Here is a 23922-nt window from a genome sequence, read left to right on the forward strand (position 1 = left end):
GGACCCCGGTTGGTAGGAGAGGGAAAAGTTGAACCGGGTAAACAGCAGAGCCCATCTCGCTTGCCTGGAATTTAGATGCCTGGTGGTGCAGAGATACTCCAGGTTTTTGTGGTCGGTCCACACAATGAACGGATGTTCTGCCCCTTCTAGCCAGTGCATCCATTCCTCCATCACACCCTTATCCGAAAATGGGGATAGTTAATTAAGTAAATGCCTTTGCAGCCTGAAGAGGATGCTTCATGTGCGAGCCGGTCCATTGGGGACAGGAGTGTATTACCCGCTAGACATAACAATCCTAAATGATAGTACAGATTTCTATAGTAATTACTAGAATATGTATAGGATTACTTGATTTTTTTTCTGCATATCATGCATTCCAGTTGAACCAGAAGATGAAATGGAAATAAAGTGTATATGAAATTAAATCATGTTCATACTAATACTATGTAAAATATCTACTTATGTTGCAATATGATAGCCTAATATATTCAACATGTAAACTTATTTTTCATTCTCCATCACTCTAATAACATGACACACCCCTTCACTATTGTCAGTGCTTGAACTAATTACACTGTCTACATAACCAGAGTTAAGCTTTCATGACATTACCCTGAAGGCAGTGTTCCAAAACAGTGGTAGCTTGAATATAAAATGCACAACTTTTGTAGCCTCGAGTTTGTGTAAAATGTTAGGGAATACATTCACTGAACTCTCCCCTATCAGAAGCGTCTAGGCCTGTTTGTTCGATCTCCCTCCTTTGTCTTTTTCCTCAAGCGATGTGCTGCTCCTTGCCCCAGACTGGGTGAATCTTCTTAGCCAGCTCTGTCACAGTCAAGCACCAGATGGTTCTCTGGGTTATGGCAAATTATGGGATGTAGTTCAAGCCAAACCTGTCCACATGTCCTTGATAAATGACAGTTACCATAAACAACCATAGGCTTCTGTCAAGTGCAGTAGGTTCAGAGTAAATGTTAACCATAAGAGGTGACAAAAGTAACGGCAGAAGTCAAAGAACAAGTCCAACATTTATTTATTCAATAAGAGGAAACTAAATCCAGGTACTATTCCTAACCACAGAATGGGACTACATTTCGTAATAGGCTGCATTAATTAATTTCAAATGTGTAACAATGTTAACAGTAACAAAAAAGACTGGAATGTTAAAAACAAACTGGACAGAAATGTTTATACTAAAACAGCCTTCCTCTGGGAAGACTACAAGGGGACGACAATCCTCAATCAGATAAGGTCTGTTTCTTTATCCATCTTTCTCTGAAAGAGAAGAAAATCAGTGTACATTTTCAATGCATTATCTATGTTAACCCATTACCAAGAACAGCTAAAACAGATCCAAGTCTCATCTTTCCAAATGGTCAAGATTCCACAAGCACAGGTGATACTAGCTTTAAATAAATAAACAAGGTTTCCCTTGAAATGGATGAATATTCGACAATTAACATTTAACAGTGAAGCCTGGGGAATGTTGAGAATGTGTTCTTGCCTCCAAGGTGAACATTATTATTATTATTTTTTTTACAAAAACACCCCACCAAAGTATGATTCATAAGACTTGACTTGTCATAGTTGAGAATTACCTTAAGGTTTAGATAATGTTCCTCACTGCTACAGTGGACTGATTTGGCTGTTTCCTCATTGTTGTAGAAGATGTTGCACAGCTTGCAGAAGAATCCAGTCCTTGGCACCAGATAGTCTAACCCTGCAAGTAAAAGGAGAGCGAAAGGGTCGTTATCACAATATGGCACTAAAAGCTCTTTAGCAGATCCCGGTCACACCTGATAATAAAAATAGGCAGCCACACACACATAAGTCAGTTTCTCTAGCATCTTACCAACAGGGTTGTCAGGTTGATAAGGACCCAGAGGTCCCTCCTGCTTCTTCTCCTCCACCTGCTGCAGCTGCTTCTCCTCCACCTGCTGCAGCTGCTTCTCCTCCACCTGCTGCAGCTGCTTCTCCTCCCCCTCCTCCTGCTGCTGCTTCTCCTCCCCCTCCTCCTGCTGCTGCTTCTCCTCCCCCTCCTCCTGCTGCTGCTTCTCCCCCTCCTCCTCCTGCTGCTTCTTCTCCCCCTCCTCCTGCTGCTTCTCCTCTCCTGCTGGGAGAGCTTCCACACCACTGGCTTCCTCACCCTCAGGGTCCCCACAGACCCCCTCATTGTCAGACACAGGGCTCTGGACATCCTGGCCATACAAACACAATCATGTATTTTACTAATTTGTTCTACTTAGCCTGAGAGACCAACACCAACTGATTACTTATTGAATAACCAGTAACTGTAAAAGGATTGTTCACGGACATGCCAAAATTAAATACATAAATATTCAGCTAGCATTTAACTAGCAAGGCAATATTTCACCTTGTTTAAATTAAGGAAACAAAAACATAGCAATAACCATCTTTCACCTCTGGATAGGGGCTTTTGGCTGACTGGCCATTAGTCTTTTCATCTCCATGATGATCTCTTGATCTTCTGTCTTTCTGACTGGCCAACCACAGCTCATATTTGACTGGAGGCTTCCTGTATCAGGAGGGCAGAATATGTCATGGAGTACTATATCATGAAAGTGTACTTAGGTACAGCCCTCATACAGTCCAGTTGAACCATAGATTATTCTTTGGAATTTATTGGAAGAATATACAGCCAATCAATTGAACTGGCAGTGGACATAGAATGCTAGTATCCAGTCTTCAAATTCCATTTAGTCTAACTATCATTTCTATCATCTACTCTACTGCATATACTTAGGGGCATTAAAATTATTTACCAGTATATTAGGGAGTCTCCCTTTTTGCACAAACTGACTCTTAACAGAGTCCCGTAGAACTTGTGTGGACGTTGGAAGTACTTCACCATTTTCTGAGCGGCTTCCACGCTCTCCAACTGGATATAACACTGGAAAAAAATTAAAAACATCCATGTGAAAGTCCTTTATTAATAGAAAAACCAAATGGGCAGGTGTAACTTTACCTTTCCATGACGCCAGTTCAAATTATAGCCAGTGATTTTCCCGAAAGGCTGGGCAAGTCGTAAAAGAGAGACGTCAGAGTACTTCTGGAGTGGAAGCATACAAATGTAGATGGATCTCCCACTAGGACTCTGCAATGACAGAAACAAAGTCACACTACACAAATATTGACTAAGGTCTGTAGTTTAGTCTATAATACATTGCATTTGGCAAGTATTCAGACCCCTTTATTTTCCACATTTTGTTATGTTACAGCCTTACTCTAAAACATTTCCCCCCCCTCAATCTATACACAATACCCCATAATGACAAAGCAAAAACAGGTTTAGATATGTTTGCAATTTTATTAAATATAAACTGAAATACATTTTTTACTTAAGTATTCAGACCCTTTGCTACGAGACTCAAATTTGATCTCAGGTGCATCCTGTTTCCATTGATCATCCTTGAGATGTTTATTCAACTTGATTTGAATTTACCACAGGTGGACTCCATTGATTGGACATGATTTGGAAAGGCACTCACCGGTCTAGATAAGGTCCCACTGTTGACTGTGCATATCAGAGCAAAAACCAAGCTGAGGTTGAAGGAATTGTCTGGTGAACTCCGAGACAGGATTGTGTCGACACACAGATCTGGACAAGTGTACCAAAACATTTCTGAAGCATCCCAAGAAGGTCCCCAAGAACATAGTGGCCTTAATCATTATTCAATGGAAGAAGTTTGGAACCACCTAGACTCTTCCTAGGGCTGGCCGCCCAGCCAAACTGAGCAATTTGGGGAGAAGGGTCTTGGTCAGGGAGGTGACCAAGACCTCTGTGGAGATGGGAAAACCTTCCAGAAGGACAACCATCTCTGCAGCACTCCACCAATTATGCCTTTATGGTAGAGTGGCCAGATGGAAGCCACTCCCCAGAAAAAGGCACATGAGAGACCGCATGGTTTGCAAAAAAAGCACCTAAATGATTCTCAGTCCAGATGAAACCAAGATTGAACTCTTTGGCCTGAATTCCAAGTGTCACGTCTGGATGAAACCTGGCACCACCCCTACAGTGAAGCATGGTGGTGGCAGATTCATGCTAGTGGGATGTTTTTCAGCAGCAGGGACTAGGAGACTAGTTACAATCGAGGGAAAGATGAACGGAGCAAAGTACAGAGAGACTTGATGAAGTCCTGGGCGCTCTGGAGCAGGTTTTCAGACTGGGGTGAAGGTTCACCTTCCAACAGGACAACGACCCTAAGCACACAGCCAAGACAAAGCAGGAGTGGTTTCAGGCCAAGTCTCTGAATGTCCTTGAGTGGCCCAGCCAGAGCACGGACTTGAACCCGATCGAACAGCTCTGTGCAGCGACGCTCCCCATCCAACCTGATAGAGCTTGAGAGGATCTGATGAGGAGAATGGGAGAAACTCCCCAAATACAGGTGTGCCTAGCTTGTAGCGTCACACCCAAGAAGACTTGAGGCTGTAATCACTGCCAAAGGTGCTTCAAAGTACTCAGTAAATGGTCTGAATACATAAGTAAATGTGACTTCATTTTTTTGGTTTAAATTAGTTTTAAAAAATCTAAAAAACAGTTTTTGCTTTGTCATTATGGGGTATTGTGTGTTGTACTTGAGGGGAAAAAAACAATTGAATCAATTTTAGTAAAAGGCTGTAACGTAGCAAAATGTGGAAAAAGTCAATGGGTCTGAATACTTTATGAATGCACTGCAACTCAATTCTTTCATCAGATGCATAACGCATACTACACCATTTAGCAGACACCAAACCCACCTCCAACTCTTTCCGTGAAAAGCACATGCTAACATTGACATGTTTCCTCAACAACTGTCCTTTTCCTTTGTAGAATTTCACCATTTCACGTACTTCCTCGGTAGTTTCAAGCTCTAACCATGCCTGAAAATATAGAAAAAGCTATATCATAAAAACAAAGACAGCAAACGTTTGCACAAATCAGGGGTTGAGTAAATAAACTCCTTCCTGTATGCCGAACTACATGAATGTCAAATTATTCACCACTGTTGCTTTGACATTTCCATCCCATGAAAAAAACTAGATAAGTACCATACAAAATAAATCACTGATCCCCAAATAACATATCTGCAAGTAACATAATTATGAACATACCTCCTGTCTGAGGAAGGATATGGAATGGTTTACAACTTTCACGTTTGCCCGCTCTGCCAGTTTCAATAGGGCCACCTCCACATTTCCATAGCCCTTTCTAATTGGGCTAATTTGGACAACTTTTCCATCCTGTAGAAAACAATTTTAACCGACTATCAATAAAAACAACTTTTCTACACGTTTGACACATTCCAACTACTCAATATGGAGGAATACCAACCCATGAAGCATCCTTTGACTCTGCAAATAAAAACAAAAAGTAATTATTACTATAAATTATCTGGAGATTATCCACACAGGCTAGACAACTGTAATAATTGTTTTTGTCCATTGCTGCCAAGTAAGAATGTTTTTCATCATTCATTGCTTACCCAGCGGCGTGTCCCCTCCAGTACTGTCGTCAAGTTCATCCAACGTAACGAAGTCATCCATATTCTCAGGGAAATCCATGTCATCCATATTGTCCTGTTGAAAATAAGTCCACAACATCAATAAGTTAAAGAATTTGAGTTATGTGAGGTTGCAATGGGAAACTGTCAAAAGCATTTCAAACACTGAACATAAAAGCATGCAAAACTGTATTCAATAGTACTGAAGTATGATACAGATCCATGTCACAAAGCTAGGAAGAGAACTCCGTGGCTGCACTATTACAATTGACATTGACAGCTTAAATATCCTAAGTTATTCAAACCTCTTGGTCAGGCCAGGTTTTAACCATGCTAAGGCTGAACAAATAAGCATGTCTAATTGATCAAATAGAATTGTATTTGTCACATGTGCCGAACACACGTGTAGACCTAACCATGAAATGCTTACTTACAATCCCGTAACCAACAATGCAGTTCAACAATGTTTGGCTGACTTTTGAGCGATTAAGCGCCTGTTCTGGATTACTACGGTCAGTCTAGGTTTTCTGGGAACAATGAGCTTGTACAGAGATGGCTCTATAACCTTTGATATTAAACCATGGAACGTAAGGAGATCCTTCAAAGCTGATCTCCATCTGATTTGTAGGGCACTCATAAAACTGATGGAATGAATAGTCCCTGAGCAAATCATATAGCCTACATACAGTGCCTCCAGAAAGTATTCACACCCCTAGACTTTATCCATTGTTGTTAGCCTGAATTTAAAATGGATTACATTTAGAGTGTGTGTTACGGGCCTACACACAATACCCCATGTCAAATTGAAATGATGGTTTTAGACATTTTTACAAATAAAACATTTTAAAAGCTGAAATGGCTCGTGTCCAATAAGTATTTAACCTTTGTTAATGGCAAGCCTAAAGTTCAGGAGTAGAATTGTGCTTAACATGTCAAATAACTTGCATGGACTTTTTTTTTATGACTACCCCCATCTGTACGCCACACAAAGATAATTGTAAGGTCCCTCAGTCGAGCAGTGAATTTCAAACCAAGACCAGGGATGTCATCCAATGCCTCGCAAATAAGGGCACCAATTGGTATGTGGGTAAAAAAAGAAAAAAAATCTGACATTGAATATCCCTTTGAGCATGGTGAAGTTATTAATTACACTTCAGTATTAATACACCCAGTCTAACTCAGTGGAAGGAAATAGCTCAGGGATTTCACCATGGAATATTGGTGACTAAAACAGTTAGTGTTTAATGGCTGTAATTGGAGACAACTGAGGATGGATCAACAACATTGTAGTTACTCCACAATACTAACCTAAATGACAGTGAAAATAAGGAAGCCTGTACAGAATAAAAATATTCTAAAACATTCATCCTGTTTGCAATAAGGCAAAGAAATTAACTGAGGACCACGTCATATTTTCAAGCATGGTGGTGTAGGCATCATGTTATGAGTATCCTTGTCAAGGTCTAGGGAGTTAAGGATAAAAAGGCACTGCTTAGAGCTAATCCAAGAGGAAAACCTGGTTCAGTCTGCTTTCCAACAGACATGGGGAGAAATTCACCTTTCAGCAGGACAATACCCTAAAACACAAGGCCAAATCTACACTGGAGTTGCTTACCAAGACAAAATGGAATGTTCCTGAGTGGCCTAGTTACAGTTTTTACTTAAATCTGCTTGAAAATGTCTGTCTAGCCATTATCAACAACCAACTTGCCCGAGCTTAAAGAATTATGTGCCAATATTGTACAATCCAGGTGTGAAAATCAGAGACTTATCCAGAAAGGTGATTCTAACAGACTCAGGGGTGTGAATACTTATGTAAATTAGATATGTATTTAATTTTTAAACACATTTGCAAACATTTATAAAAACATGTTTTAACTTTGTCATAATGCGTATTGTGTGTAGATGTGTGAGACAGAAATACATTTTAAATTCAGGCTGTAACAACAAAATGTGGAATAGTTCAAGGTGCATGAATACTTTCTGAAGGCACTGTAAGTAGCGTGCTATGGTATCAAGCAAACTCAATATTCCAACAAGCCATGAGTCAAACCGGGCATTGCTGACATGAGTCACAGAAAACATCTTGACTGTTTGTCTAGATTGACGAGGTTCAGAAGTGTCAGATACATTTTATTTGCCACTGAAACTTCTGCCAGATTTCAGTGGTTCTAGGCAATAGATGGCCACATCTGTTTCAACTGATCAGTGGAGGATCTCACTCAACAAAACTACATTCTCAGGAATGCTCCCAGAACTTCAACCAAGTTGAAGAGTTGAAGCACACATGCTTTAAGAAGCCATTGCTAGGAACCCACATCTTGGTTACTTGACAAACTTATTTTCAATTCTGGGAACAATAAGCCTTTTGTTGGTTCCGGTCACAAATATGAATGACAAGAATTTCTTACATCTTCTTGAAAGCTCTCCTGTTCCACCATGTTCTCCATTGAGAAGTCAGCATCACACAGAGCTGGATCATCGGCAGCCTTGATGTCACAATCCTCCAAGGTATCGTCTGCCAACAGTTCTGTGATTTCGGGTTCCCCCTTATCTTTACAATCAGCCACCAGAGAGGTACTTTTAGAAGGAGCGGGGTCTTTAGTATCAACACCAGCTCCATTCTCATCATCTAACAAGCTTTGTTTAGCTTCCACCTGGATAATCTCTTCGTCCAGATCTTTGTTTTCCAAATTAACGTCCTCCTTTTTGACCACCTCCTCAATGTCCTGCTTGACCACTTCCTTGACCTCCTCTGAGGTGCTTTGTTGACCTTCTCCTTGTTCCATCACTTTCTCGGCAGGTTGTTTGCCTGTACTGGGTTTCTCTTTGTTTGTGGAGTTTGAGGTCTTGCTAGTCTCCTCACTCTTGTGTCTGCTGCTGCGGCCTTTACTGGAATCTGCTCTTCTGGATGTGGTGGAGTCAGGACTTTCTCTACAAGGCAAAAACCATTGAGGTAAACTTCCCTGAGACATACTTCCTGATGAGTCCCACAGGAAAATCGGTCTGGCCACAATAGCCCCAGTTGAAGGACTCTTACTTACCTCAGGCGTTTCAGTGACAAGTATACTTTGACACTCTTTCCACTGATCTTTAGGGGGTTGGAGTGGTAGTACTTCACCATAATGTCAGCATCCTTCCAATCTACCATCTCAATCAAGGCCTGCAGATGAATAAGGGAGAATTCATTAGACTAAGCTAAATATGGTGCCGCATAATGAAGGTTTTGGAGTAAATCGTTTTAATAATTGTTGTCTATTTGAAATCACCAGAGATTTGCAGAATATGATTGACCACACTTTAATTCCATATTGCTCGAACCTTACCTGATCACTTGAAAATGTTGAATGCCGCACATCCCCAAACATCTTGGCGAGATCAAGAATCTCAGATTCTCTTTCCTTCCCAGGAGGTAGGCGGGAAAAACAAACCACTGTATTGGTAGCTTGTTTGGTCTGCCGTTTTTCTGGTGGTTCATCCAACCTTGGCGGCTAAAGGAAAAAACATGCTCATACTGGGATCTCTGTGATTAATACTTCTGTATTAATTATTATCATTATCTCAAACTTTTAACAGACAGATGCACTTACATGAATACTGCACACCATCGGTGACAAGTACAGATTCAACTTATATCCCTTCACGAAAGCTTGCTTTTCACTGAAGTGATTCACCATATTGACTGCCTCTTTGTGAGAACCAAACTCCAGGAATCCCTGTAACAAACAAATACAACAGTGAATCATCCAAGACATTCAACTACAGATTGAGAGATAGAGAATGTTAAAGCTGCAAAATGTAACTTTTTGGGCGACCCAACCAAATTCACATAGAAATTAGATATATGTGTGTCATTCTCATTGAAAGCAAGTCTAAGAAGCAGTAGATATAGGGCACATAGAACATTTCTATGCTTCCTCTGTTTAAGTTTCCTCTTTTACCTTCGGTTTTGTACACCAGCTTCAAATAGCTGAAAAGACAATAGCTGTGTTTTGAATACTCATACTAACTGCACTATTTGTGACGTGAATTGAGAATATAGTATGCTTATTGGTCATAGCATGGATATAGTTAGTATGCCAAAAGTTCCCGGATGTCGTACTAACTTCGCCAAAATACAAAGTATGCAAGCAGTGTATACTTTCTCTGTGCTTTTAGGGCTGTTAATGCAAATATGCAGCCAAAGGTGAAGCTAGAGTGACTGAGGATGGAAGATGGCGGAAACTGAGTAGAGTGAAGCTAATAGTACAGAAAGTAAGAATGAGTGGGTTAGTGGCGAAAAAAAAGGGAAACAAGAGTAGCAACGCTATGTTGGAAAACAGGAACCACTAGACTTGTTTTTGTTCAGAGTCAGGGTTTTGGATCAATGCTACTTGGGAAATCCGTTTACGTCTCCAGGAAAATCTGGAATATGTTGGAGGAAAGTCTGGAGTGGGTGAGTCGCAAGAAGAAGCGTGTTTTAAGATAACGGAGTGGAATGTTTCCTGCATTGATTTTTGTAGCAGGGCGCCTAGCAAGGTGATTATTTCTGGGGTGGCGCAAAACATAAAGGCAGAGGACATAACTGAAGACATCGATGGAATAGTTGGTCCACGTCGCCTGACCTGTATGGTAGACGGAGAAAAGAAACAGACTTCATCCATGCTACTGTTCTTTGATGAAGAGTCTCTCCTATCTCAAATAATGTTAGGATTCATGAGATGCCCTGTAAGAGATTTTGTGCACAAGACCCTTCAGTTTCACAAATGTAAAAGATTGTCATGTGTCAAGCGTGTGCAGAAGGGAAGAATATTGTATGCTAGATGAAGGGAAATGCTTCAACTGTGGAGGTGAACATGCGCCTGAATTCTTGAAGTGTCCTGGTAGGGTGAAGGAGAATGAGGTGGAAAGGGTAAGGAGTGTCCAGCGTATATCCTATCTGGAGGTGATGAGAAAATTGGAAGGAACGAGTAGCGGGGAAGAAGCGATAGTAGTAGAGCCACCATGACCAGTGAAGTTTCTCATCAACCGAGGGGTATTATTTATTGTATTATTTATTGCAATGGTCATAAACTGTACAGAGATTTCAGAGCACTGTTGGTTAAGGGCTTGTAAGTAAGCATTTCACTGTAAGGTCTGTTGTATTTGGCACATGACAAATGTTTTTATCCTACTCTCGTCTGTGTGTGCCAGAGTGCAGAATAACTGTTGAACGCTCAACACCCATCAGTAAACGTTGACAAAAAAAATGTGTCATTCAATTGTTGCCAGCAGCACAGTTACAGTCACCAACGGTCTGGATAACATAAAAGCAGCCTAACCCAGCTCTGCTAGGGTGAGTGAACTGGTCAGACTGAGGTTCTCTCTCATTATGTGTCTGGAAGTAGCTAGCCAACGTTAACCAGTTAGCTTGGGTGCTTGACTGCCGTTGAACGCACGGATCAACCCTACTCCTCGGCCAGAGCGTCCAGTGTGCGCTCTAAACCCTCAGAGCAAAACGCTCTGAATTTACAAAGGACAATCTGACAATGCTCTGGATTTACAAACACCCAGAGCGCACGCTGGCACTCCAGATTGAATTTACTAACACAACGGGAATCGTAAAATGTCTAGCTGGTCATTTGTTATGCTAACAAGCTAGCAAGAGGTTTCATAGCAATAGCATCAACTTCCGGTAGACAGGCGAGGTTTAGATGGTACAATGATTCTCTACACTATACTTAATTGTTTTGTCACATACACTGAAATTAGGTGAACTATTAATTTTAGCAACCAGGAAATGGCAGAGCAATTTCTGCATAGTGCATGTTTAAGAGTTTAGTGTTTATTACTCGGTTTTTATCATCAATTTGTGTAACTTACCTTGCAGGGGAACACCAGATGTTTTACAACCGTGCCGAATGGCTTAGCCAAAGTCATCAAGTCTTCAACACAAACAGAGCCATGGGGAAATTTTGTGACCACCACCTTCGTGCCAGCCTGAAGCAAAATGGAAATACATTCAAGCATGCAGTTTTAAGCAAATAAACATAAGTGAATTAAAAATGCTCTATTTATAAGAGAATATTGTCACAAAAGGGGCATCATTACCCTGGGTTTCAAATAGTGTCTTTCTGATGCAGACTTCTGGGCGGTTGAAATAGCATCTCTACTTGGAATGGAGTTGGACCTGGAAGATAACGTAAACAGTTCTAAGTAAGAAGAGGAACAGCTAATGCTTTTACATCATGACATGCCTGTTTTCAACGTAAAGCTTAATTTCATGTTTTCCCTAACATTTCCTTCCGAGCATCATGTTTTTGCCAATCTGGATATCTGTAAAAAAACACACAAAAAAACAAATTGAAGTAAAATCATGTTATAGAAAATATCTCAATTGATTTTGTGACCTGTAATAGTACATTTTCTAAATGTTTACTTTGCATGAAAACACTTACAGACGCGAGAGTTCTTGACAGCCCTCCGCATGTCGTAATCCATTGAGATGTTCCTTCCATGTCTGTGAAAAAAAAAAAAAAAACATTAAGCTAAATTACTGCCATCTTGGAAGGTTGAGTGTTCTGATTAAAAATATATATAAACAGTCCAACAGCAAGAGTTTTGAAATTTAACAAAGCTTACCTTATTAGAATTCAACATGCATAAGCATAGAGAGCATGTGTGTGGGTAAACCTTGGGCACAACTCCATGAAAATCATCCACTTGATAGGAGAAAGGAATCTTTTGCTGGCTGTCGGATGGTTTTTCCATCGAGGGCCTAGTGTGACGGGAACCTCTCCTTGCCTCAGTCCGCTCTGGTCGACTGTGAATCTCCGCTCTCCTATAATCAGTGTCACAGTGGCTGTTTGACCTGCGAGGGACAGCAGGGGGACTGTCCTGTTTGCTAAGGTCTCCATCATCTGTATCCTCCTGACAGCTGTCTCCCTTTGGGGAGGCCTGTCCCTGCTCCTCTTGCTTGGCTCGACTGGCCTTCAGTTTCATTATCAGATAAGGCAACGTCTCCACACTGATCTCATTCTCTGGAATCTGGGCCAGAGCATCCACGTCTTCTGGAGAGAGCCCCAGAGTGGCATATAAGTTCATAGTGCTCGTCGCACCATCACCAGATCCTTGGTGTGCAGAGCTGTGACCCTCACTGTCCTCCATCCTCAAACTGTCAGGGCACAGAGAAGTTTATTCTGAAATTGGGGGAAAATGGTGTTCAGTCATTTCAACTGATGTTGTAACATATAAACATGTCTAAGGCAACCTATATAGTAGGCAGTGTCAGAGGAAGGGCCCCCCAAAAAAGTGTCAAAGACTCCAGTCACCCAAGTCATAGATGGTTCTCTTTGCTACTGCGGGGTAATGGAGCACTAAGTCTATGTTCAAAAGGATCCTTATCAGCTTCTACCCCAAGCTATAAGACTACTGAACAATTAATCAAATGGCCACCCTTTGTTTTTACACTGTTGCTACTCGCTTTTTAATATCTATGCATAGTCACTTACCCCAACCTACATGTACAAACTAACTCGACCAAACTGCAACCCATGCAACCCATTGACTCAGTTACGGTAGCCCCGGTATATAACCTCGTTATTGTTATGTAATGTTATTGTGTTACTTTTTTAAAACTTTTCTTTAGTAAATATTTTCTTAACTATTTCTTGAACTGCATGGTTGGTTAACGGCTTGTAAGTAAGCGTTTCACGGTAAGGTCTACACACCTGTTGTATTCGGCGCACGTGACAAATATCATTTGATTTGATGTCTAAATCAATGTTTTTTTTGTTTTTTATTATTATCTATTTTTTGTATAATTTTTATTTAACCGTTATTTTACTAGGCAAGTCAGATAGGAACAAATAATGATTTACAATGACGGCCTACCCCGGCCAAACAGTGATACAGCCTGGTATAAAGTGTAGGCCCTAAAGAAGAGCCTTGCGAAGGATGTCTCCTTCGACGACTGTGTATCTGAAAAATTACCATCTTTAATCATTCAATAGCTAACTAACTAATTAGATGTCAATTGATGTCCCTCACAGAAAGAATAATGTCTACCAGCCCAGAACAACGTAGATGCAAGCTAACGTTAGCTACTGTAGCTAGTTACATCGAATGGGCCTTCGCCGAAGGCCTCGACAGCCAGTTGCTATTAACTAGCTACCTACGCATCTTTAGCTCTGAAAAACGAAGCCCAATATCTCCACACCCGGGATGAATAAAGATTATCTATCAAGTATGCCCCATGTAGCTATAAAGTAAGTGCATTATTGTTAACTAGCAGCACGCAACGCTGGAGAATGCTGCCTAGCCGCCCACAGACAGGAAACTAGCTAGCAAGAAGAAGCTAACCATAGCTTTCTAGCAAGATAGTTTCGGGGCGAAAATGTATGCATCCAGTTCAACTACCACATGAAATACAAATGGTGAATGCTGCAACACATACCTTTTAAGAAGTCCCCTTTCAGGTATTTCGTAAAATTTGGTGGCTAACGTTACAGTCTGGACAAAGATATGTGTAACTAATCCTTCTACCAGCGACTCGTCAGTGACAAAAAAAAAGTACTTCCCTATCATGGCATTTAGAAAATGTTCATAATAAAAGTCCCCCCATGTATTTCTTCGAGATATGTGAAAAATAATTGTCTAAACATGAACTATGATTAATATTTAAGTGACATTGCATTAAATGTTTTTTTTATTATTTTATTTTTTCAAAGTTAAATACATGTCCCCATTGCAATACACTGTATATGAAATACCTATTGGCTTATAGAGAAAAAAGTATACTATGTGCCAATGTAAAAGTGGGGTTGGGAATACTCAGTGGCGTCAGTAGAATCTACATATGGTGTGATTTCTAAATACATAGCAACACTATACTTCACCCACTCCATAGCCCTGAATGCAATAAACTGTAGGCCTATATTGGCTCATTTAAAAAATGTAATTAACCTTTATTTAACTAGGCAAGTCAGTTAAGAACAAATTATTATTTACATTGACGGCCTACCCATCATTTTTCTTATAGAGAGAAATGGCGATGTAAAAGCAAGGTACTTATGAAGCCTAATTCCTCCTGTAAGTCGCTCTTGATTGGAGTGTCTGCTAAATGACGAAAATGTTTTTTTTTTATTCAAACAGACTTGCTAGTTTAGCAAACCATCAGTCCTTTGGAATGCCAAAAATATCATCAAGGACAACAACCACCCGAGCCACTGCCTGTTCACCCCGCTACCATCCAAAAAGGGGAGGTCAGTACACGTGCATCAAAGCTGGGGCAGAGAGACTGAAAAATAGCTTATATCTCCAGGTCATCAGACTTTTTAACAGCCATCACTAACACAGAAAGGCTGCTGCCTACATACAGACTTGAAATCATTAGTCACTCTAACAAATGGATCACTAGTCACTTTATTAATGCCACTTTAACAATGATGTTTACATATCTTGCTTTACTCATCCCATATGTATATACTGTATTTTATACCATCTATTGCATCTTGCCTATTCTGCTCGGTCATTGCTCATCCATTTATTTACAGTGGGGCAAAAAAGTATTTAGTCAGCCACCAATTGTGCAAGTTCTCCACTTAAAAAGATGAGAGAGGCCTGTAATTTTCATCATAGGTACACTTCAACTATGACAGACAAAATGATGAAAAAAAATCCAGAAAATCACATTGTAGGATTTTTAATGAATTTATTTGCAAATTATGGTGGAAAATAAGTATTTGGTCACCTTGGTGTTCTAAACTGATTGGCTGAAAGCCGTGGTATATCAGACCGTATACCATGGGTATGACAACAACAAAAAACGATTTACTGGTCTAATTACCTTGGTAACCAGTTTATAATAGCAATAAGGCACCTCGTAGGATTGTGGTATATGCCCAATATACCACGGCTAAGGGCTGTATCCAGGCACTCCGCATTATGTCGTCCCCAGCCACGGACTGGTTTCTCCTCTACCGTCTGGCTGGCGGTACAGGAGCATTGGGACTCGGACCAACAGGCTCCGAAACAGCTTCTATCCTCAAGCACTGAGACATTTCAACAGCTAGGCGATTGCTGGCCACACTCACCCACAGTGTATCTGCACTGACTAAATGCCACTCACAGGTCTCTAGACAGACACTCACACACACCTACACTGACAGTCCTGCACACACGAGCACACACACACACGCATGTAAAAACACATGCAAGTACACACACATGGACGAACACACACACTGACACCCACACACATACATACATACACTCACACCCACACACCACTTATACTGCTGCTATATTAATTATTATAATGATTATTTATCCTGCTACCAGTCACTTTCTCCTTAACCCTGCCTACATCTAAATCTACCTTAACAACTCCTGTATCCCGACCCTGTACATTGTACATTTGGTACTGGTACTTACCCTGTCTAAATATGCAAAAGTATGTGGACACACCTTCAATTTAGTGGATTCGGCTATTTCATCCATACCCGTTGCTGACAGGTGTATAAAATCGAGCACACCGCCATGCAATCTCCATAGACAAACATTTGCAGTAGAATGGCCTTACTGATGTGCTCAGTGACTTTCAAAGTGGCACCGTCTTAGGATGCCACCTTTCCAACACGTCAGTCAATCAAATTTCTGCCCTGCTAGAGCTTCCCTGGTGAACTGTAAATGCTGTTATTGTGAATTGGAAACGTCTAAGAGCAACAGAGGCTCAGCCGCGAAGTGGTAGGCCACACAAGCTCACCGAACGGGACCGCCAAGTGCTGAAGCACGTAAAAATTGTTCCCAGTTTCAACACTCACTACCGAGTTCCACACTGCCTCAGGAAGCAATTTCAGCACAAGAACTGTTTGTCGGGGATCTTTCATGAAATGGGTTTCCAAGGCAGAGCAGCTACACTCAAGCCTAAGATCACCATGCGCAATGCCAAGCACCAGCTGGAGTGGTATAAAGCTTGCCGCTGTTGGACTCTGGAGCAGTGGAAACGCGTTCTCTGGAGTGATAAATTACGCTTCACCATCTGTCAGTCAGACTGACGAATCCGTGTTTGGCGGATCCTAGGAGAACGCTACCTGCCCAAATGTATAGTGCCATCTGTAAAGTTTGGTGGAGGAGGAATAATGGTCTAGGGCTGTTTTTCATGGTTCGGGCTAAGCTCCTTAGTTCCAGTGAATGGAAATCTTAATGATACAGCATACAATGACATTCTAGATGATTCTGTGCTTCTAACTTTGTGTCAAGTAGTATTTTACTGGGTGACTTTCACACTTACTTGAGTCATTTTCGATTAACGTATCTTTACTTTTACTCAAGTATTTTTTTTTCCAGCTCTGAAAGATAGTAAGACAACTGCTGGGTACAGCACATGGCTTTATGGTTTCACACAACTCGGACTAGGCACATGAGGCTTTCAGCCACTAGAGGGTGCTACTAGGACAAGACGTACACTGAGTGTACAAAACATTAGGAGAACTCGCTCTTTCCATGATATACACTGACCAGGTGAATCCAGGTGAAAGCTATAATCCATTTGAACGGGGTATGGTAGTAGGTGCCAGGCGCACCGGTTTGTGTCAACAACTGCAACGCCGTTGGGTTTTTCACACTCAACAGTTTCCCTTGTGTATCAAGAATGGTCCACCACTCAAAGGACATCCAGCCAACTTGACACAACCGTGGGGAGCATTGGAGTCAACATGGGCCAGCATCCCTGTGGAATGCTTTAGACACCTTGTAGAGTCCATGCCCCAACGAATTGAGGCTGTTCTAAGGGCAAAAGGGGCACAGCAACTGAATATTAGGATGGTGTCCTAAATGTTTTGTATACTCAGTGTATAAGCCATTAGTCCATATAATCATCTAGGAATACATCTCAACAAAACTGGACATAAATTATGACGTGATAGGATCTGTGAGAACCAAGAAACACTTTTAATCATAGCACCAGTCATATAACATAAAATGACAATGGTAAATTGATAATAGTAGCCATTTCCCAATGTGCTCCATCGTATAATATTAATTATCTATATAAAGTAGTCATTCTCTTTAGTTTAGATTTTTCCCTGATGTAGCTATAATTTTGTTAAATAATTTGAATATTTGAACTATCCAAAGCTGCAAAAAAAGATTTCGTATCATAATTAGCGTTTCACCGAGACTTTTATTTTGAAGGCAAAATCGGAAAAACGGAAGTCTTAATATTGCTTGCCGGATGCCAATCCCTTGTTCTCTCTGGCTCTAGGGTTTTCCCGCGCCTCGCTGGTGGTCTATGGAGGTAGTGCAGAGGGTCTGCATATTTTTGGGGGTGAAATGTTTGTGGGGATTTTTTAATATGACAAAAACATTTTTATGAATATCGCTAGATACAAGAGAATACCATCGTGAATACAATTTTATGTCTCTGTGTCCAGTATGAAGAACAGGAGGTAGTTTCACGAGCAAATGCTAACTAGTGTTAGCACAATGACTGGAAGTCTACAAGAACAGTTGGCATGCTAGCTGTTCCAGTTTATCCGACTCTGGGGAAGTAGATAAATGGCCTCACTGCAAAAATCTCAAACAGTCCCCTTAATATGGAGGACATTACTAATTAGAGATGTTTTCTGTATAGACTATTCTTAGGTGGACCTTCTAAGTGGTAATGTTCAGGATGGAAAAAAGTTTCAGTTTCAACTTAAACGACCATAACCAGATAGAAATCATACATAAATTATATTTTTATACCATCTTTGAGAACTATAAAACAAATCAAATCTACACAGTCAGGATCGAAAATAGAAAGAAGTCAGGCATTCAGGCCCATGCCAATTGATTTTGTTATGTTTGAGCAGCCATGGCAAAATGCATAGAATTGCAGGAAATTTGCTTTGAAACTGCAAAGTTCTTTCTCAGCTCTGTGGAATTGTTGGAAATTAGCATAAAATCGGCAATATTTTCTTTCAGCTCAATGGAAAAATGTACAAAAGCAACATTTTCTCTCCACCGCCAAGATAGCTTTACCTTTCTAGCAAATAGGTTATGATAGAGTTTACATTTCCTCTTCCAATGAACTGTGAGGAGGCCAAAATAATATTAATAATAATCATATTAATTGATTAAACTTCTATAGAGATCATACATCATCATGATCAGAGATCATACATGTTTTTATTTTTTATTTCACCTTTATTTAACCAGGTAGGCCAGTTGAGAACAAGTTCTCATTTACAACTGCGAATTATGAAGCATGTGAATAGTTTTGTATCTAAAATCTATGTGTTGCAACATTTGAGTGCCACAGGGTATCTGAACATAATTGCCAGTCAGGTGCATCCCTTCATGGTAGCAGTATATCCATCTGCAAATATATATATATTTCAGCAGGATAATGCCCCAAGCCACAAAGCTAAGCCATTTGTGGTTTAATTTAGTGCAGATGTGAAGTTTCTGAAGGGATATATGACACACTTCATGTTGTTTGAATTTACTGTACTTTATTAGAACACATCGTATTTCATAATAGTGCTGAGATTAACATTTAAAAAATGTATAAAGTTCCTACTCATTTGTTGTTCCATTCAGGATAGTTTCCTCACTAATGTACCAGTTGTCAATGTCACCTTTGATGAAGCCAGCGATGATAACAAAAACAAACACTACTGTATTTACTGCTGTAAAAAAATCTTATTCACAATAGCAGACTCTTTAAATGCCAAATCCCTATGGAAGAAACAAGTGATAAATTATTAGAACCAAGAGTAAGCTCATTGTTCACTATACAACATATATAGTTAGAGAGTTCTTTACTGTGACCATTTACCAGTTATTTTGCCCCATAAAATCTTTTTGATAATTTAACTTGCCTGCCAACAGCATTCTGAGAGCAGCAGCAAAGAAGTCTGGGTAGGAAGCGAGTCCTGGCAAATCCATTGCTGCATGTTAACCCAAAGAGTTGGCAATAGCATTTCCAAAGGTTTCAAAGGTCCCACTCCATGCCCTGGCTGCACTTGATGTTCCTGATCAGAGAAGAAAAATACTGTATCAAGAAACCACAGGTGGTTACGTCTGCTTTGTATTAAAAAAATTATAGTATGTCAATGAGACACTTTCAATGCAGCAGTGAGCTCTGATTGGTATTGTTGATATATTTTTGTCCGTATGGGCTTGAGCTCTGACGGAGCATCCAATAAAACAGCTTATATCTAATATTTCATATTGATTATTAGATTTGACATGCCTATGACATAACAGCAGCAAGTTCCAGCCAGTGAAAGGAAATATATAATTATACGGGGCCCAACCACGACCCTGGCCATATCTCCTGACAGCACATACATGCCAGCCTCCAGTGTGCTGCTATCCCCCAGAGCCACCAGGTCAAGGGTCATCAGACATTGTTTGAAATTGGACACCTACCCCTCTGGCTCCATGGGCTTCCTAAGAGACAGGCTCTAGATGAACAGTAGCAGCCTGGCACCAGACATTCTGCAAGAGCAGAGGATTTGTTCAAATATATTTGATGACATCATTTGGACAATCAACTCATTTAGAATGCTGTAAGTAATGGTAGGCCTATATTAAATCAAAATAGAACACAAATGATTAAACCCACTTTATTTATCAACCAATGACAGGCAGTCTTGGTTTTAATTATAGATATACTGAACACTGCTGTCTATATTGCTGATAAGACACTACAGACGAAACTAATATGACTGTTAACATTTGCATGCAGTTCATTTAGTCTCTAGAATTCCATAAGTAGGATCATATTCTACATTGGACAACAAATTTGATCCCCAGATCAGATTGACAAATATTATATTTAATGTCAAAATCAAACAAGAGCTATGACCAGCCATAACCAAGAGTGGATTGTCTTCTCCTTGTCTGAATGTTGATATTAGATGCAGTTCTTGCATTGAAGAGATATTGCCTGTAGAACATCAGATGAGACCAGTCAGATCCATCCCGTTGGGACAAAGGCTGCAGTACATATGGCTATAGTGCATTTCACTATAAGTAATTATACTGAGCTAAAATATAAACACAACATGCAAAAATGTATACGGTTTTACAGAGTTACAGTTCATATAATAAAGTCCCAATGGGAAGCCAGGCCCAGCCAATCAGAATTTGTTTTTTCATACAAAAGAGCTTTATTAAAGACAGAAACACTCCTCAGTTTCATCAGATGTCCGGTCGACTGGTCTAAGACGATCCCGCAGGTGAAGAAACCGGATGTAGAGGTCTTGGGCTGGTGTGGTTACACGTGGTCTGCGGTTGTGATGCCGGTTGGACGTACTGCCAAAGTCGTTAAAAGCAACGTTGGAGGCGGCTAATGGTAGAGAAATTAACATTAAATTCTCTGGCAACAGCTCTGGTGGACATTCCTGCAGTCAGCATGCCAATTGAACGCTCCCTAAAAACTTGAGACATCTGTGGCATTGTGTTGTGTCACAAAACTGCACATTTTAGAGTGGCCTTTTATTGTCCTAAGCACAAGTTACACCTGTGTAATGATCCTGCTGTTTAATCAGTTTCTTGATATAACAGACCTGTCAGGTGAATGGATCATCTTGACAAATGAGAAATGCTCGCTAACAGGGATGTTAACAAGTTTGTGCACAACGTTTGATAGAAATAAGCTTTTTGTGCATCTGGAAAATTTCTGGGATCTTTTATTTCAGCTCATGAAACATGTTACCAACACTTTACATGTTGAGTTTATATTTTTGTTCAGTATAGTTACGGTGATCTTACCTTCCTGGCTGTTTGTTAAGGTGCAGTCCCTCTAGGTTGTGCTGGATTCTGTCCTCGGTATTCGTAGGCACAAACCCATCCTGTGGCTTCTCTCCTGTTAACTTTCACTTCTCTGAAGTACAAGCATTTTTGACAGATTATGTTACATTTTAGATGTATTTGTCATTTCAGGAACAAAATAGGATCAGAATGATTTGTTCTAGAATTTGGACATGGTATGCAAACTGTCCAAAATTGGTGATCTCAAGGGGATGTTTTAGAGAATATGTCCAATAGATGGGGTTTTTAATGAATTGTCCGTTTTTGTTTTATTTAATTATTGTATTTTTTTATTCAGTGTTGTGGTGTGTAGTATCTTGAATAGACCAACATATAATTGGAGGATACAGGATGTAATCTTACTTTGGGTCCATACCCAAAGTTCTTGGTATACACTGAGTCTCCGACTACAAAACTGCGAGATTTTGCATGTTTCTCATGGTAAGTTTTTGGTCCTGCTTGCTTACCCTGCACCTTACTCTTTAGGTCTAGGTGTATCAAGTCTAACGTGCACCTCAACTTCCTCCCCATCATCATCTCAGCCGGTGAAAGTCCGGTGGTTGACTGGACTGACACGATAGCTAAACAACGCTCTACTCAGTTGTCTCCAACGAGTCGCCTGCTCTCTTTTTCATTAGCTCTTTGAACGCCAGAATGTCTCTCTACCAAACCATTCGGCGCAGGGTGGTGTGGTTCCGATGTGTGATTCCATTCTTTGTCATGAACTCCTTACTGTTCTCACACACTAAACGCTGAGCATTGTCTGAAACAATCATCTCTGGAATGCGATGAATACTGAAACTGTTCCTGAAGCACTACACGGTAGCAGCAGATGTAGCTGAGCTCACTGGATAAACATCCAGCCATTTTGAGTGAGCTTCTACTATCACCAAAAACATATTCCCCATGAAAGGACCTGCATAGTCTATGTGTAGCCTTCTCCAGAGCTTAATGGGCCACTCCCATGCATGGAGTGGTGCACTAGCAGGTGTTTTCCTTTTCTCTTGACATGTGGTGCATGACTTTACCTTCCTTTCAATGTCAGAGTCCATATTAGGCCTCCACATGTAGCTCCTGGCCAAGCCTTTCATTCTGGTCATGCCGGGATGACTCTGATGTAGCTGTTTCACCATCGCTGTGTGTCCTCTCTCTGGAACAATGATACAGGCTCCCCACAGCACACAGCCATCCTGGGCACCTAGCTCATGCTGTCTCTGTTTGTATGGAGCAAACTCGGGTCCCACATTGTGATCTGGCCACCTCCTCAGTGTGTACTCACTGACCCTCGACAGGACTGGATCTTTCGCTGTCCAGCTCTGGATTTGCTGGGAGGTCATCAGTGGGCTGTTCTCCTGGTCCAACATCAGCACTCGTTCCTCCGGAGGCGACTGCTTGGACACTCTGGGAGAGGGAGTCGGCTGAGAGCATCTGCATTACCATTGTCATTGCCATATGCTCATATGCTTGTAGTGTTACTGCCCATCTGGTCTGTGGACTTTTCCATGTGAATATTAAAGTCACCAAAAATTAGAATATTATCTGCTATGACTACAAGGTCCGATTGTCACGTTCTGACCTTAGTTCCTTTGTTTTGTCTTTTGTTTTAGTATGATCAAGGCGTGAGTTGGGTGGGTTGTCTATGTTAGTTTGTCTATGATTTTCTATTTCTGTGTTTGGCCTGGTATGGTTCTCAATCAGAGGCAGCTGTCAATCGTTGTCCCTGATTGAGAACCATATTTAGGTAGCCTGTTTTCCATTGGGTTTTGTGGGTGGTTGTTTCCTGTTTAGTATTTTTGTTTCACCTTTCATGATTGTTTGTTTGTCGTGTTTGTTGTTTTGTCTAGTGTTGCATATTTCATTAACTAATATGAACACTTACCACGCTGCACCTTGGTCCTCCTCCAGACGACAAGCGTTACACCGATAGGAATTCAGGGAACTCAATGAGGAACGCTGTATATGGCCCAGGTGGCCTGTAAACAGTAGCTATAAAAAGGATTGAGTAGGCTGCATAGATTTCATGACTAGAAGCTCAAAAGACAAAAACGTCTTTTTTTTTTGTGTAAATGGAAATTTGCTATCTAATGCCTTGCTTGTGTTTCTTGGCCCAAGAAAGTATCTTATTATTGGTGTCCTTTAGTAGTGGTTTCTTTGCAGCAATTACACCGTCTCCTCTAAACAGTTGATGTTGAGATGTGTCTGTTACTTGAACTCTGAAGCTTTTATTTGGGCTGCAATTTCTGAGGCTGGTAACTCTAATGAACGTATTCTCTGCAGCAGAGGTAACTCTGGGTCTTCCATTCCCATGGAGGTCCTCATGAGAGCCAGTTTCATCATAGCCCTTTAATGATTTGTTACTGTACTTGAAGAAACTTTCAAAGTTCTTAAATGTTCGTATTGACTGACCTTCATGTCTTAAAGTAATGATGGACTGTTTCTCTTTGCATATTTGAGATGTTCTTGCCATAATATGGACTTGGTATTTGACCACATAGGGCTGTCTTCTGTATACCCCCCCTACCTTGTCACAACACAACTGATTGGCTAAACGCATTAAGAAGGAAAAAAATTCCACAAATTAACTATTTAAGAATGCACACCTGTTAATTGAAATGCATTCCGGGCAACTACCTCATGAAGTTGGTTGCGAGAATGCCAA

At 40.7% G+C, this 23922-nt stretch overlaps 1 protein-coding gene across 2 annotated transcripts; it reads right to left on the reverse strand.

Moving 5' to 3' along the window:
• Positions 1-1015: 1015 nt before the first annotated feature.
• Positions 1016-14045, reverse strand: LOC139418645 (matrin-3-like). Of its 2 annotated transcripts, none has more exons than XM_071168262.1 (20): positions 13915-14045; positions 12102-12658; positions 11918-11979; positions 11757-11795; positions 11571-11649; positions 11343-11459; positions 9092-9217; positions 8828-8992; positions 8546-8664; positions 7913-8435; positions 5484-5577; positions 5333-5352; positions 5113-5241; positions 4759-4881; positions 2987-3115; positions 2784-2911; positions 2422-2536; positions 1853-2198; positions 1599-1720; positions 1016-1275 (listed from the first exon to the last, which is right to left on the reverse strand). In XM_071168262.1, exons 2-20 carry the CDS (start codon positions 12624-12626, stop codon positions 1243-1245), a joined length of 2994 nt encoding a protein of 997 aa, XP_071024363.1. In that variant the 5' UTR covers positions 12627-12658; positions 13915-14045; the 3' UTR covers positions 1016-1242. The 2 variants fall into 2 exon arrangements, with proteins under 2 accessions (XP_071024363.1, XP_071024364.1); XM_071168263.1 differs by having other exon boundaries at positions 12102-12633; positions 13915-14024.
• Between the last annotated feature and the right edge of the window lie 9877 nt (positions 14046-23922).

The sequence above is a fragment of the Oncorhynchus clarkii genome, chromosome 10 (assembly GCF_045791955.1).
Source record: "Oncorhynchus clarkii lewisi isolate Uvic-CL-2024 chromosome 10, UVic_Ocla_1.0, whole genome shotgun sequence".
Taxonomy (NCBI): domain Eukaryota; kingdom Metazoa; phylum Chordata; class Actinopteri; order Salmoniformes; family Salmonidae; genus Oncorhynchus; species Oncorhynchus clarkii.

Excerpts from the sequence above, each read along its gene's own strand:
- LOC139418645 (XM_071168262.1), bottom strand. The coding sequence starts at position 12,626 with ATGGAGGACAGTGAGGGTCACAGCTCTGCACACCAAGGATCTGGTGAT. Across the intron at positions 9,218-11,342 it reads ATCTGGTGTTCCCCTGCAAG|GGATTCCTGGAGTTTGGTTC; the intron begins GTAAGTTACACA and ends TGTTTGTTACAG. Across the intron at positions 5,242-5,332 it reads AGTCAAAGGATGCTTCATGG|GATGGAAAAGTTGTCCAAAT; the intron begins GTTGGTATTCCT and ends TGTTTTCTACAG.